This window comes from Cyprinus carpio, chromosome A12 (assembly GCF_018340385.1).
Source record: "Cyprinus carpio isolate SPL01 chromosome A12, ASM1834038v1, whole genome shotgun sequence".
Taxonomy (NCBI): domain Eukaryota; kingdom Metazoa; phylum Chordata; class Actinopteri; order Cypriniformes; family Cyprinidae; genus Cyprinus; species Cyprinus carpio.
Window position 1 is genome coordinate 23,881,376 of NC_056583.1, and position 16,400 is coordinate 23,897,775.

General features: G+C 35.9%; 1 protein-coding gene across 1 annotated transcript in view; it reads left to right on the forward strand.

Annotated features, from left to right (window-relative positions):
• Window positions 1–16,400, forward strand: part of LOC109078907 (disintegrin and metalloproteinase domain-containing protein 12-like) — an 89,709-nt gene that overhangs the window by 70,058 nt on the left and 3,251 nt on the right. The window contains exons 12-21 of the mRNA XM_042768098.1: window positions 2,056–2,233; window positions 3,030–3,119; window positions 3,729–3,924; window positions 4,031–4,139; window positions 6,009–6,207; window positions 7,033–7,110; window positions 10,107–10,215; window positions 10,334–10,469; window positions 11,807–11,951; window positions 13,693–13,938. Coding sequence (XP_042624032.1) covers window positions 2,056–2,233; window positions 3,030–3,119; window positions 3,729–3,924; window positions 4,031–4,139; window positions 6,009–6,207; window positions 7,033–7,110; window positions 10,107–10,215; window positions 10,334–10,469; window positions 11,807–11,951; window positions 13,693–13,938 — 1,486 coding nt within the window. The remainder of the gene's footprint in view (window positions 1–2,055; window positions 2,234–3,029; window positions 3,120–3,728; window positions 3,925–4,030; window positions 4,140–6,008; window positions 6,208–7,032; window positions 7,111–10,106; window positions 10,216–10,333; window positions 10,470–11,806; window positions 11,952–13,692; window positions 13,939–16,400) is intronic.

A 16,400-nucleotide genomic window follows, 5' to 3' on the forward strand; every position in this document is an offset into this window, starting at 1 on the left:
TTTTTATTAAATATATAAAGGAAGTCCCTTGTGCTTCAAAGGATGCATTTGTTTGATAGAGTAAAAATGGTCATTTTGCTAAAAATTATTATGATTCAAAATGTTGTCTTTCGGATGAGACGTTAAAGTCTGAGGTCCTGAGTCTCTGTGGTCATTAAAAGTCACATGGCACTTCTCATAAAGAGGGAGCATCCCCGGTGTCCTGGCCAAATTCCCTCCACTGGCCCTTGTCAATCATGGCCTAATAACAACCACCAACTGAATCTTCCCCCCCCCTCCTCTCCACCTGTAGCTGGTGTGTATTGAGCGCACTGGCGCCGTTGTCCTGTAGCTGCCATCACATCATCCAGGTGGATGCTACACACTGGTGGAGGTTGAGGAGAGACCCCTCGTATGATTGTAAAGCACTGTGGGTGTACAGCAATGCACAATAAAGCACTATATAGATGCCTCATTCATTCATTCATATTGTAATATATTTTAAAATGTAATTTATTTGGCATAACATGCAGTGCAAATAGTTAAATATTCTTAGAATAAGTGATTTTGGATAATAAAGGGAATATAAGAATGTCTGTGTTTAATACTCAACCTCCAGATCTATAGCATATGTTGTAACTTAACCAATCATACTGATTTAATTCATCAGGATGTTTAGTGATGTAGCGTTCAGTGTGTTAATGAAATCGGTCGACTGTAATGATTCACACCTGCACAAGTCCTACAATCACCATCACTAAATCCTCCTAAAAACCCTCCCTGATCACAGATGGTGTTCATGATCATGAGCTCATCCGCCAGTCTCATAATATGTGCCATATGCTTCTCTCTGGGAGCTCTCACGTCGCTGTCAGTAAGAGACGAGGGCTGTAATTTCTCTGACTCTTAGGATGTTTGTAAACTTGGGATTTCGTCATGTAGATGCTATGGTGAAACATTTTGTTACACTCCACAGGGGAGCAATGCTATTTAGAGTGGATTTGTGGGCCACTTATACTGTGCTTGTGTGTGTGTGTGTGTGTGTGTGTGTTGGAAACCGAGAACTAAAGTACTTACCCTTATGAAAAAAACAGCATATGCTGGTTAGGTATGTTTTGAAGCTGGGATGCTGGTTTGAGCTGACTGGACTAGCACATGACCAGCATAGACCAGCATAAACCAGCAAAGGACCAGCTCAAACCAGCATCCCAGCTTCAAAACATACCTAACCAGCATATGCTGTTTTTTCAACAGGGTAAGAACTAGAGTTTTACATTTTCAGAAGAAAATAAGATGTTTGTGCATTCAAATCTCACCTCCACAATGCTTTTGAAAATAAAATAAACAGCATATGATAATAAGCTGGTCCTTAGTTGGTCATGAACTGGTTTAAGCTGGTTATAAGCTAGTCCTGAGCTAGTTATGGGCCAGTCCTGAGCAGGAGTTAGTTGCTCAACCAGCTTAAACCAGCTGCCATGTTTCAAAACATACCCAACAGGGTTTGTTGGTGGTTGCTATGTGATTTTTAGAATGTTTGTGGGTGGTTGCTAGGCAGTTGCTATGTGGTTGTTGTTGCATTCTGAGTAGTTTTTTAATGTTGCTTTATTGCCTGTGCATTGTGGGTGGTTGCTATAGCTGTACTGAGTGGTTTCTAGAATGTTGGTTTGGAGGTTGCTAAGGTGTTGCTATGGTGTTCTAAGTGTTTTTTTTTTTTACTTGGCTGCTTGGGCATGTTTTGGAGGTTTTTTTCTCCAATTGAAACCATGTGTAATATGCAGTGTTATCCTGCACACACACTTCCCGCTGCCTCCAATTTACAATCTGGTGAATCCAGTCAGTGTGATTTCTTACAGACGCAGGACTTATAAATATCTCTTATCTGTTGCTGTTCTCTCCTCTGGGACTCATTTCATTGGTCCTCGTGCCAGTCAGCGCTTACAGGGTGATGTCATTTCCTTGGCAAGACTTCCACTGCCTGATTGGTCCATTTATATCTGCATATGTTGAATGTCACAAAAGTGAACAGTCAGTTTTCTTAAAAATCATCACTGAGGTAATATTTCTGATTTCTTTCAGGTACCCTTTCCCTACAGTCTTCAGTACATGCAGTAAGAAGGATCTGGCTGCGAGTTTGGAGAAAGGTGTGGGCATGTGTTTGTTCAACATGCCGGAGGTGAAGGTGCTCTACGGAGGCCAGAAATGTGGAAACGGATATGTCGAGGAGGGAGAGCAGTGTGATTGCGGAGATGTGGAGGTACGTTGGAGCTCATGCGTGTATGTTTTGTTTTTTTGCAAACATATTTCACGCAGACATTTGCATGATTCCCTTAAGCGCTGCATATATGCTGCGATTTTCACACTCTCCAGTGAGTCGTGCATCATTAGCAGTCATTCCTACAAATCTGCGGCAAGAGTGAAATAAACAGCAGAGTGTTTTGGCGACCACGCTGTGAGAAGGAGCACAAGAATGAGATGCATCTGTCACGTTGAACCAGGAGATTTTGCGAAGACCACAGAGAAAAGCTTTTGTTATTGTCTGAGTGCTTCAGGTGTTTCCTGAGGGTTTAAATCTGTTCATTTTTGTCTTTGCTGAAATTTTGCTGGCAGTGCAGAATGCATAGCAAAAACGTTCATTGTTTGTGTCTCTGCATCCGTCAACAATGCTCATGTACAATTTATGAATTTCCACAGCCAGCAGTAAGAGAAAAACATCTGGGAAATTATTTAGACATGATTCGTACACTTATGCAAATGTAATTGAGTCAGAAAAAATACTTTTTTAGGAAGTCTCTTCTGCTCACCAAGGCTGCATTTATTTGATCAAAAATACAGTAAAAACAGTAAAATTATGAAATATTATTGTAAGTTAAAATAACTTTGTTCTATTCGAATATATTGTAAAAATGTAATTTATTCCTGTGATCAAAGCTGAATATTCAGCATCATTACTCCAGTCTTCAGTGTCACATGATCTTCAGAAACCATTCTAATATGCTGAATTGCTGCTGAAACATTTTTGCTATTATCAGTGTTACATCTCTTCTCTGTAGGAGTGTCTGAATCCCTGCTGTAATGCCAGTACATGCACACTGAAACAGGAGGCCGTGTGTGCACATGGACAGTGTTGTGAAGACTGTCAGGTAACTTTTGACGTTCATCGTGATTCACTTTATTTGTTGACTCTTTTATACCTTGCTAATTTTATGTACTTAAATTAAAAATATACTGCAAAATTTATTAATTTAACTCCAGGACATTTATTAAATGTTAAACTATTTTATAATATTTTAATATATAATGTTATTTAATATAATATAAAACAAATATTATACAAAATTTTAATTAAATATTAACTTGAAAATGTTTTAAGTTAATGTTTTCCTAAATCTAGTCTCTGTTTTCACTGTGCTTTATTTTTCAATGTGTATCTTTTTCGTGTTTGTATGTTTGTAAATAGTAATAATCTTTTCAAAAGTTGGCTATTAAAACACTGTAAGCCTAAATAACCAAACAAAGTAAGTAAAAAAGTGCATATTATTCTAAAGCAATCAATTTTTTTTATTCTTTAGAACATGGACATGGACTGAGGAATCATTCACAATAAAACCAGGAACATTAATAATTTAAGATAAAAGTAAACAGTTGTTTTGTATTGACTGAAAGGACTTCATTGTGTAATTGCCATATTAATACTAAAATATTGTCATATTAATATATTTGCCAAATTTCATGATGTGTTTGTTGTGTAGCTGAAGCCTGCAGGGACTCCGTGCCGTGAGTCCAGTAACTCCTGTGACCTGCCGGAGTTTTGCACCGGTGCCGATCCTCACTGTCCTGCTAATGTCTACCTGCACGACGGAAACGCCTGTCAAGGTGTGGATGGACACTGTTACAACGGCATCTGCCAGACACACGAGCAGCAGTGCATCACACTGTGGGGACAGGGTGAGGACAGCGTCACCCGCAGGCCTGGAGGAACTGCTACTGCATCTGTCTATACCTCATCTGTGTGTTCAGTGTATGTGAAAAACGTTGTGTTTGTGTTTAACAGGTGCAAAACCAGCTCCAGGAATCTGTTTCGAAAGAGTCAACTCAGCAGGAGATCCGTATGGAAACTGTGGAAAAGATGCAAAGGGATCGTTTGCCAAATGTGAAGCACGGTAAGAGAAAATATAAAAAATGAAAAATATCTATCACGCAATATTGACTGATGGATCGGCAAAGAATCGTCTTTCTGTGAGTCATTAAAAAAAAAATAACTATACTCAAAGAAAAAATATTAAAAAAACTTAATAAATACGCAACGTGCGCTCTTTTGGAGTGAAAGTTTGTATGTTAGCAAAGCACTGATCAAAAATAAATGAAAGCAATCGCAATTTAATTGTTTGTGTCATTCTATTCAAATTGTCATTAATTCATGATTGATTTTGTATTCCTGGCAGAAATAAGAACTATTAGTGTCATTGTAACCAAGTATTACCACAAATAAGGGTCAAATATCGAAGCTAATCTCAAGGTCAAATCAGAATATTTACTGTAAAAATGTATCTGTAACAGCTGCAAAAAATATATATATATATATATATATCTATATACTATATATATATATATATATATATTTATTTATTTATTTATTTATTTTAACACCAGGTTTGCTCACAAATCACTCCCTGATTAGAGCAGATGTTTGTTGATTTGCTGCAAAATTAATTATTGTATTTTACAGATTCTTGGAAAAATGTTTCTTTTAGTTGGTGCACTTCAGGAAGACAGAAAATCAAAAGTACCTTCAAAAACTCCAAGGTCTTTGAGTGTTTATTTACTGAAAGTGTTTTTCACTTAAAATTACAGTTTAGGTTTAAATTAAATTTTAAATGTATTTCTCTCATTAGGTTCTTCCCATTCTGTTCTTTATTGACTGACTGTCTCTCTCTGTCTCACACACACAAACACACACAAAGACAGACACACACACACACACACACACACAGACGAATAACAACACAAGTCTTTAAAAGAAAGAGAACAGAAGCCTATTGAAAATGTCACAGTAATTTGCATACATAGGTTACACCTGTCATAATTTTTTTTTTAATTGAGCTCAGATTGGCTGCTTTATTAAGGGCTTCACGGATCACATCCTCAATGTAGTAATTACTTTAATGACTGAAGTGGACAGACGGAGAGAGAAACCGTTTCAGCTGCTAATGACTCTTTATTTTGGCCAAAGGGACTCGAGCCACGTTCTGTCTGTCTGTCTGTCTGTCCCTTTCTTTCTTTTTTTGGATGTGACTGCGTGAGAAACTGCCCTCTGAATGCAGTAATTGGTCTTTAGTGTAGAGGATGCCTCATTATTTCTCTGTGTTTTGGCTGCATTGGGATCAAAGATGTATGTCCCATTACCACGATCTTCAGCAGAGGAAACACACTTCAGCGCTGTGAAAACACTGCAGATGTGTCAGTCTGGGAAACTCTGATTCATAACATGGGATCTTTTAGTGACTGGAAACGTTACTCAGAATTTTAGATAAGTTCACAGCCCAAAAATGGGTCTCAGGTCGGTTTGGACAGCAAGGAAAAAAATAAGGCTTAATGAAGAAAAGAAAAATAGGGAAGAATTATATATATATAAATATGTATATATACAATACATATTTGTTTATCTGTAAAATATATTTATTATTTTTATATTATTATTATATCAAATCAATAAAAAAATAAAAGCAAGGCTAAATGTAAAAAATTAAATACAAATGTAAAACACACACAAACACGTACATTTACAAATATTTTATTATTTTTATTATATAATTATTATTTTTGACCTCAAGTAAATCTTAAAAGTTAATAACTAAAAAAAAAATAAATATATAAAAAATAATTATAATAATTTAAAATAAATGTAATATATATTTAATTAAAATTAATTACTAATTGACTTATTTTATCAATTATTATATTTATTATTATTATTATTATTATAAGTCAACTTTTTAAAAAATTCAGCATTTCTACCTCTTGTTTTCCAGAGATGCTAAATGTGGGAAAATGCAGTGTCAGGGCGGAGCCAACCGGCCGGTGATTGGCACCAATGCTGTCTCCATAGAAACCAACATCCCGCTCCAGGAAGGAGGGCGTATCCTCTGCCGCGGGACCCATGTGTACCTGGGAGACGACATGCCGGATCCGGGCCTCGTGCTCACCGGCACCAAATGTGGAGAAAACATGGTAAAGAGAGTAAATAATGAGAAGTTTGCTTATTTAACACCAGCTCGTTCAGATCACCAACATCAGGACGGCAGAATGGGTTAAACTGCATTGCTATGTTGTTTCTAGGGTATTTCGAGTGAAACTAGAGCGTATGTGTAGATTATATTTAAAGGAGTAGTTCACATCCAGAATGATAATTCTGTCATCATTTACTCATCCACCACTTTTTCAAACCTGTATGAGTTTCTTTCTTCTGTTGGACACAAAAGAATATATTTTGTAAAATGTTGGTATCCAAACAGTTGATGGGCACCATTGACTTCCATAGTAAAAAAAAAAAAAAAAAAAAAAGCTGTGGAAGTCAATGGTGCCCATCAACTGTTTGGATGGCACAAACATGTCACAAATCTCATGGAGTTTACACTGTTGGCATTTTGCTGCAATCCATATTTCTAACCCTGATCTGATATAATTAGTCTTATAATTAATTTCTAAATCAAAATCTATGCCATGCAAAGGCAAAATTCAAGCACGTTTACTCAAAACTGAGTCATGAATGAAATCAGGGATGTTAACTAAGGAAAGAATGGCCTCATTGGTTAAAGCCTGACATAATTGGAAATTACCCTGACATCACAGTATTAATAAAACAAAGTTATAAAGCTGAATTGCGTGTGACGCATACACAGCATGAGACACTTTTCCACCCTGTTTGCTGCTGTGAGGACATGTGGATGGATCATGTCAGTATGTTTGGGTGGAGTTGAGCTGTCAATCATCATTGACTGTCAGAACTAAATTAACTCTGTGTGTGTGTGTGTGTGTGTGTGTGTGTGTGTGTAGATGTGTATAAACAGACAGTGTCAGAACATCAGTGTGCTTGGGGTTCACGACTGTTCAGCCAAGTGCAGCGGACATGGGGTAAGTTTATATCTGTCTGACTGTCTTTACAGTTTCACTCATATAATATATATCTGAATGCTTGGTGAACAGCATTTCATGTCGACTTTAAGCAGCCCAGAAATCCATCTGAACTACATCTGATCTCATAATGGAGCAGTTTCATCTCCATAGACCCAGAAGCCCATACAGCACAGAAATGTTAAGATGAGGAATCTGTATCTAATGTGATGCTCATGTCTGGATTACCATAATTACGTGACAGCTCCTCTTCTTGTCCTCATTCTCATAAATGATTCATTTCTAAGGCTACACTTATAACTGGGCTTAGTGTGATTTCTGTTAATAATGATGGCAAAGTGCATGACTGCATGATTAATTCAAGTCAAATTCATATGTATAGTTTTAAAGCATCTCTATAGAAAATCATAATGTTAATTTTACAGTATTGTAACCCATTCGATACGCTGGATACTGAATAATTTCCTACCTAAATATCAGTATCATGTTACATTTAGCAATTAAATTGAGAGTTTACCAGGAAAACATGTCCAGGTCATAATTTATCCCAAAATATAAAGAAAAATTGGTCATACTTTATTTTAAGGTCCAGTTCTCACTATTAACAAACCATTAACTACAACTTTTGCTTCATTAAACTCCTAATTTGCTGCTTATTAATAGTGAGTAAGATATTTGTTAAGTTTAGGTATTGGATAGGATTAGGGATGTAGAATATGGTAATGTGGAATAAATGCTTTATAAGTACTAATAAACAGCCAATATGTTCATAATAGTCATGCTAATAAGCAACTAGTTAATAGTGAGAATTGGTCCCTATACTAAAGTGTGTTACCAAAAAATTATTTCGGTAACATAAAAATAAAATTTATATAATAATTCCTTTTTTATTGTAAAAATAAACTCTAATAAAAATGTATATAATAATATTTTTTACTTGAGATATTGGGATGAAATATGACCTGTATGTGTTAATATCTTAAGATTCACCTTAGTAACCCCTCAATTTAATTGCTCGATGGATATTTTATGATAATTAAGCACAATTAGGCTCCAAATTCTCATTATACCACTAATTAATTATGTTTTGAATCTGTTATTTATTATCACATTTAAAGCATTTCTACTTGGAAAGCAAAACTGCACAAAACAGGACTTGTTTTTATACATTCTGAGATTTTAGTTATTTTCACATGCATCAAAGTAAGAGCTTTAATCAAAATTTGAGTTTCCAGCTCATAATTATGTGTTTGACTGTGATGTGAATATGATTTTTACAAGTTAGAAACACAAAATTATAGTCATTTCTTTTATTGTTGTTGTAAATTTTTAAAGAATGCAAATACTCAGACAGAGATGAGGAAAAGTCTTGCTTATTCACAATATGATTTCAAGAAATAGTTTTTGTAATGTTGAACATAATTATAGTAATTCTGACTTGACTTGAAAGCAACTATCATCCACTGAGGACCTTTATTTCATGTCATTTTGTAATGCAAGACTTACACATATTATATTTAATACAATTACACATATTATATTTAATACAAATTATTCAGGCTGATCTGAATTATAAGGTTTACTAATTCATGCTGGCAGGTGTCAAAGTTCATGATGGAACCTGGTTGGAAAGCTTCTTTTCTACAAGGTTTCTGGTTTTACATGTTTACATTGTCCGTAAGAGTTCCTGCTTTTTTACATTTATTTAAGCATGTTTAGATTACAGCAAAAATGAGACCAGATGAGATCTGTGTAAATCCTGAGGGGTGAATCCTGACAGAGCGAATGTGTTTTAGCTCCAGCATTATGAAAGATCTCACAGTGAACGCAGTCTTCCTGAAGAACAGGTGGGATTGGTTACAGGTTTGTGCAGATAGTGAGAAGCAGATAGTGGAAGTCCATGAATGAGCTCATGAATCTCCAGATTAGATCAAGATGTTCCTCTGAGTCCAGCATCTGCTGCTCATCAGAAACAAATGCTGCCAAATGGAGGAAAGAGGAAGTGTTTGAGTGTTTTGGTGGATGTTGAGGAGGTGCATTTACAGACTTGCAGCACGCAGGACATGACGACTGCTCAACACACACACACACACACACACACACACACACACACACACACACACACAGGCCATAAAGACATGTTGGTGGCAAGTTGGATACTGAATAACTTCCTGCCTATATTCTGTGTCATGTTTGCATTTGTAAAAGGAAAGTACTTTATTTCCATTTCGCAACTAAATTGAGAGCTTACTAGGGAGGTGAATCCCAAGATAACATATCTGGATCATATTTCATCCAAAAATCTAATGAAAAAAAAAAGAATAATTTATTATATATATATATATATATATATATATATATAATATATTAATTTATTTATCTATTCGGCATTATGACTGAATATTTTCATGAAAATCTAAAATTAATCATGATTTTAATCAGTGTTTTTGTTTATTTATATATATATATATATATATACATACATGCATACATACATACATACATATATGTATAAATTTTTTATATTTTATACTAGTTAATAAAATAATAACTATATCATATATTTATTATTTTATATATACAATAAATCTAAAATGTTTAATGTTTATATTTAATATCTAATAATTTAAAATGATTATATATTTATAGTATAGTATTAATGTATATAAATCTATTTTTATATTCATAAATATATATATATATATATACTGTATATATATTATTATTAAATATATTTTATAGATCTTATATATTTTTTCTTTCTTGTATTTATTTATTTGCTTTGACACAGATAGTGAAGTAATGCTTGGATATAATCATTCTCTTTTATATATTTACATTGGCATGTGCTGTTATTGCTGATAGATCTACATTTATGCGCTTACATTTTCCATAATCTAAAATGAGCATTAATTCAGGAGTCATGTGATGTGGGCTGATGTCACTAGTGTGTGTGTGTGTGTGTGTGTGTGTGTGTGTGTGTGTCTCACATGCAGGTTTGTAATAATAATATGAACTGTCACTGTGAGTCGCTCTGGGCTCCTCCGTTCTGTGATAAAGCTGGGTTTGGAGGCAGTATGGACAGCGGCCCGATGAGACCAACAGGTATTTTGTAGTAAATTGATCTTGTATCTTGTGAAATTGATCACATGTATCCGTGATTATTCTACTGCTCTTCAGCAGTATCTTCTCAGTTCACAAACGTGTGTGTGTGTACATGCAGACAGCAGCGGTGTGACGGTGGGCATCCTGGTGGCGTTTCTGTGTCTGCTGTGTGTTGGAATAATCGTGTGCATTAAGAGGAAAACTCTGCTCAGTCTGTTCTTCAACAATAAGAACAACACCATCGAAAAACTGAGGTACTAAACCTGCACAGCTGAAATAAACAATCAGTTTAAAGGTGCAAGAGGCCATGCTGTATAGTATATACACCACACAAAGTCATAATTTGTTTTTTCATGACCATTTTCCTCCATATCTGACTCGTAGAATTAAACAGACTGTTTTTGCTACTGTCTCGTTGAGAATTCTGTATGTAAATGAGTTGCGTTATCATTGGCTAACCTCTGGTTGTTGCCATAGTTCATATTTTTAATCAGGGCAGGGAAAGTTCCTAAATTCCGAATATGCATTGAAATGTTAATATGTCGGTTCATTTGCGAATGATTGTGATTCCATAACCATGCAGTCTGGGAACAGCTTTCCTTTGGTAATGTTACACTGGAAGTATTTTAATTTCCATTCAGCAATTAAATTTAGAGCTTACTAAGGAGGTGAATCTCAAGAGAACCTTTCTTTTTTTATCCCAAATATCTAAAGAAAAACACTAAAAATGTTTTTTTTTTTTAAATCAAAGAAAATTAAACCTATTTTAAGACCATTTATATTTTGTGACATCGAGACTATGATTAAGCATGATGATAATTAAGCATGATAACATCTAAATGTCCTTAAAATTAGATAAATTTACTTGAGAAGCAAAACTGCATAAAACTTAAAATCTTATTTTTCCATTTTTATCTATAATACTTAATAATATATACCAATAATATATTAATTTGTAATATATTTATTATTACATTTTTATACATCTTATGTTTTTTTTTTTTCTTGCAGCTTTGCCAAAGGTAGTGGAGAATATATTTACATAATTATTATTATATACAAATGATAACTGTTTGTTTCAAAAATTAAAATAATTACTAAAGTAAAAGGTTAACTATGGTTCCATTTACATTAGTAGGTGTTTTTATATATGCATGTAAATATTAATATTAGTTTCCACATGATTGTGTTGCCATGTGAACAAGCTACAACTTTATCCCAGCTAAAAAAGATATTTTCTAAGATAAGCTCTAAAAATTTTAGAATTTAGCAATCATTATGGGAATGTGACTTTTGAATGTTCTCTGAACATTCTGGACCAAAAAGTAACATTTACAAAATGTTAGACAAATGTCCAACTACAAGGTTTCAGAAAAAAAAAAAAGTGTTTTGTTCCAGCGTTTTGAGAACATTATTAAAGACCAGATACAGTTACTGGACGACGTTACTGTGAAAGTTTGTTCATAATTTTGAGAGAACTTGCGAGAACGTTAAGTTTTGAGAATGTTCCTTGTTAGCTGGGATTTTGGTAAAAATGCACATCATAATTGCGATATCCTACATTGTGTTCTGTATTTGTGCTTTGCTGCAGGTCTGTGGGACCCAATAGACTGAACAGTCCAGCACACACACTCTCATCTGCTCACACACACACTGGGACTCAAACATACTCCATGTACAGAACGTCTCCTCAACATCAGACTTCAGCTTTCCTTCAAAGTGCCAGCATATATAAGGTGCTTATTTACATATCCCATATATATGTACACACGTGTATATATTACAAATCCCATCCCAACATATGCATATTTCATACTTGTGCATAAACTGGCATGCATATGTGTGTCGTTTCACTGTTTTACTACAGTTCTGAGTGACAGTTGCTGTCCATCTCATGCTCCAGAGGTTTGTTTAATAAAAAGCACAGCAAAGACAAAGTGAGCGTTCAGCACTTGAAACCCGCTCTTTAGCTGTCAGGCCCCACGAGCTCTCACAAATTGTTGGAAAATCAGTAGATACGCCTGTCAGCCAGATGGATTGTGGATGCATTTGTGATCTTAGGGCTAAAAGCAGTTCAGATCTGTGATTAGAGGATGTGCAAAATACCACGACCGACCCCTGTGGTGCACCAAATAGCCTGCGCTGTGAGAGACTGTGAGAGAGAGATTGTTCAAAATATTTTTTTTTTAAATTGTCTATTGCATTCACCAAGGCTACATTTATGTGATCAGAAAAACAGAAAAAATGTGAAAAATTGTTACAATTTAAATTGAATGTTTTTTTAATGAACTGTTCCTTTAAGAGTGACTGCAGTATCTGGTCCTCATAATGTGTGACGGTAACAGGATAGAGGATGTAGGTCTGTTTGATGTTAGACAAGGTGAGGTTATACATACACACACACACACACACACACACAAACGGTTTCTGTCTCGCGTCACCTTTTGTTCTTGTCACATCTGACTGCAGGTCAAAAGCTCAAAGCAGCTCTGATGTGTGCGTGTGCTCATATCAGACTTATTTGTATCATTTAAAAGGATAGCTCAGCCAAAAGTGAGTCATCATTTACTCAGCCAAATGTTGATCCAAATCTGTATGACTTATTTTCTTCTAACGCAGAATGACATAGAACTCAATAAATGCACTCTAAAAAATAGTCCATATGATATACACAAATATAAATATTAGTTGGAAAAACCTAAACTTAAAAACAAACATAAATGAGAAATGTTGCCATGGCATCTAACTGGAATTAAATAAACTGAAATAATAAAATAGCTAAAAAAAAAAAAAAAGTTAAAGCTAATTAGAAATATATATATATAAAACTAAAACTTAAAAACGTATATCAAAACTGAAAGTATAAAAAAGCTAATTGAAAATATTTATAAATACTTTAATAGTATGTAAATAATTCTAAAATAAGTGTGCACTATATTTATGATGCATTTATGGTATTTTTTTAAGCATAATTACATCATTCGCTTTTATGTTTTAGAGCAGCTTGAACATTCTGCCTAATGTCTCATTTTGTGTATAACAAAGAAAGTAAGTCAAACAGGTTTTAAGCGACATGAGGGTAAGTAAATGATGACAGAACCTAAATTTTTGTGTAAACTGTTCCTTTAAAGGTACGGTAAGTGGTTTCTGAGAAACGCTGTTGGAAGTGAATCGGACCGAGCACCAAAACACACTTCTAGCCAATCACATGGGCGTGTCCATGTGTAATGGGGGCGGTGCCTACATTGCATAATATTGATTTGGGGGTGGGGCTATTAAGATAGGGGTGTGATACTTTTGGGTGTGGGTGAGTTCGTTTTGGTGATTTCAAATATCAACAGCATTTCTCACCTTTAAGTGTTCCTCTGATTTATTGATTTGTGCATCTTGCATGTTTAATGTTTATTGAAATATTCATTGTCAGTCAAACATGATGGAAAGCCTGTGTGGCACAAATCTTTTTCTGTCTCTCTGTAGCCCCAGTCTCCTCTCCAGACGGTGGACTCTGTGGTCCCGTCTCATGGTCTCCGCCGGCTGCCCCCGTGTCCTCCGGTCCACCTCTCTCACCCGCTGCCGCTGGCACTCGGCCTGCCGCTGACACCACCACACACACACTCGACTCCACCCAGAGCCCCTCCATCAGCACTCACACACGCATCCGCTTCAGCAGCGGGAGCAGCCGGCCGTAGCCTGGCCTGCCAGAATGTCTGCAAGATCGCCATGGTGAGTGGAAATATGCCAGCGCTGCAGGAGTTGCTCATATAAAACAAGACTGGGTGTTTTGAGTGGTGGCTAGGGCATTGGCAGGGTGTTCTGGATGGTTTTTAGGTGGTTGCCAGGGTGTTGTTGGTGGTTGCCAGGGCATTGTTGGGTGGTAACTAGTATGTTCCATATGGTTGTTACAGTGTTAGATATTTGTTAGAGTGTTTTAAGTGGTTCTGGGTGATCATCTGGGTGTTGCTAGGGTGGTCTGCGTGGGTTTTAGAACATTGTTAGGGTGTTATGTATGGTTGTTAGGGTGTTAGGTAGTTTCTAGAGTGTTGTGGGATGTTTTGGATGATCACCAGGGTGTTGCTATGGTGTTCTGGGTGGTTCCTTGTTTGTTGTTATGTGGTTGCTAAAGTGTTCTGGGGCATTTGGGGAATTTGAAGCATTTTTAGGTGGTTGCTAAGGTTTTCTGTATGTTTGTCTCTAGATATGTCATGGGTCCCTGCTTCAAAGTGTGTCTGTGGTACTTTTTGACCTGCAGGTGAAAATCAGTCTGATATTGAGAAAAATAATAGTGCACCGATTTTAATATATTTACCGTTGGGGGTTTGTTCAAATCAGTAACTATAATGAGCTATCACACCACTCATAATAACATTCTGTACACTTCTATACATGTCAGCACTCAGCAGGTACATTGTACTTTACTGATTTCATTTCTTTATATCATTGTCTCATTCCCCAACAGTGTTGCAATGGCAAAAGAGCTCATTTTTAATGCACACTGTAGTATTTTATAATAGTTTTACAGTTTATTTTTGGAGCTGCCGTGGTGTGAACAGGCCTCTTTCATTAGAGCTCTGTGTCGTATTAAATCTTAAGTGTGTTCAGAGGTTCATGCGTTCCAAAGAAAACGCAGAGTGAAGCCTCTGGCCAGTGAATAAAAGACTGAGTGAGTCGATCAGAATGGAACTGAAAACTGAAGGTTTTGATAGCTTAAAGCAGTCTGCCTCAGACAGATTGACAAACTCGATTTCAAAATGCATTGCCTTGGGCTAAAGGTCATTGATCGACTTATGTTCAATGAAAAATAGAAATAAATAATTTTGATTTCTAAACTCACTTTTTACTCTTCTGACACAATATCTTGGAATAATGTTAATTTAGGTTTTTTTTTCTCAGTGTGTATTGATGCATGCAGTTCTCTTGATTAAATAATCAGCATATAATTTAATTATTTTGATTAATAAATGCACAGTCCTAATATAAACGTCTAGAAGTACTGGTGTAATGTTATCAGTCTCTAACATCTGCTGTCAAAGAAACGAGGTTGTTAATTAACCTTGCGAGGTCACTTCACCATGTATTGAATAATAAGCTTAATTGTTCTACCATTTGCAAAAATCTCTTTAAAAGAGGCTGACGACAAAAGACAGAAAATGTGCATTAAATAACAGTGGCTAAAATGGAGATGTTGATTACCTGAGGTGCAGTGTCTGTGGACAGTCCACATACAGTACCTGCCCTTTCTTTGATAATCAGAGCAATTTGATGTTTTCTCCCATCAAAACCTGCCTGTAAAAAGAGAGTCTTTGTCTGTTTTATAAGATGACCTGTGGAGAGACAGATTGCAGGAAGAGGAAGGTAATAGATACAGCAGGTGAAGATGAGCCCTCTCAAGAGAAAACAAGAGACACAAAACAAAACCTTGCTAAAACATCACCTAATAACAGCCATGAACCAACACACTTCAAAACTAGTGTTCTTCAGTGGCTCCTGGTTTCAGATCCATTTGTAGCTGTATGGGGTTCTTGAGCTGCTATTTTGGATTCTGGGTTCTTTGATTTTATTTATTTATTCATTTATTTTACGTTAATGCATTTAACAGGTGCTTTTATCCAAAGTGACTTTAATTGCATTCAAGGTTTATATTTGATCAGTTCATGCTCTGCCTGGGAATTGAACCCATGACCCTGTGAAATAACTAGAGAATAGAAAGTTCTTGGAAATTAAGGCATCAGACTGTAAAACACTTTGTTTCAGATTTGAGCAAGGGTGGTGCTATGCAGCTGCTGTGATTAATTGTTCTGATTGTTTATAGCGTGGTTGCATGGCGGTTGATAGGGTGTTCTGGGTGGGTCTGGATGGTTTCTAGGGAGTTGTTAGGTTGCTGTAAGTGTGTTTTGTGTGATTGCTAGAGTTTTGCTGGGTGGTTGTCAGGGTGTTAGATGGTTGATAGTGTTCTGGTGGTTCTAGATGGTTTCTAGGGAGTTGTAAGGGTGTTGCAAGTGTGTTCTGTGTGATTGATAGAGCACTGCAAGGTGGTTGATAAAGGGGTTCTGGTTGGTGGTTAGGTTGTTAGGAGGTTGATAGTGTGTTGATAGATGGTTGCTAAGGTGTTCTGGTGGTTCTCGATGGTTTCTAGGCTGTTATTATGGTGTTGCTAGAGTGTTCTGCATAATTGCTAGGGCACTTGC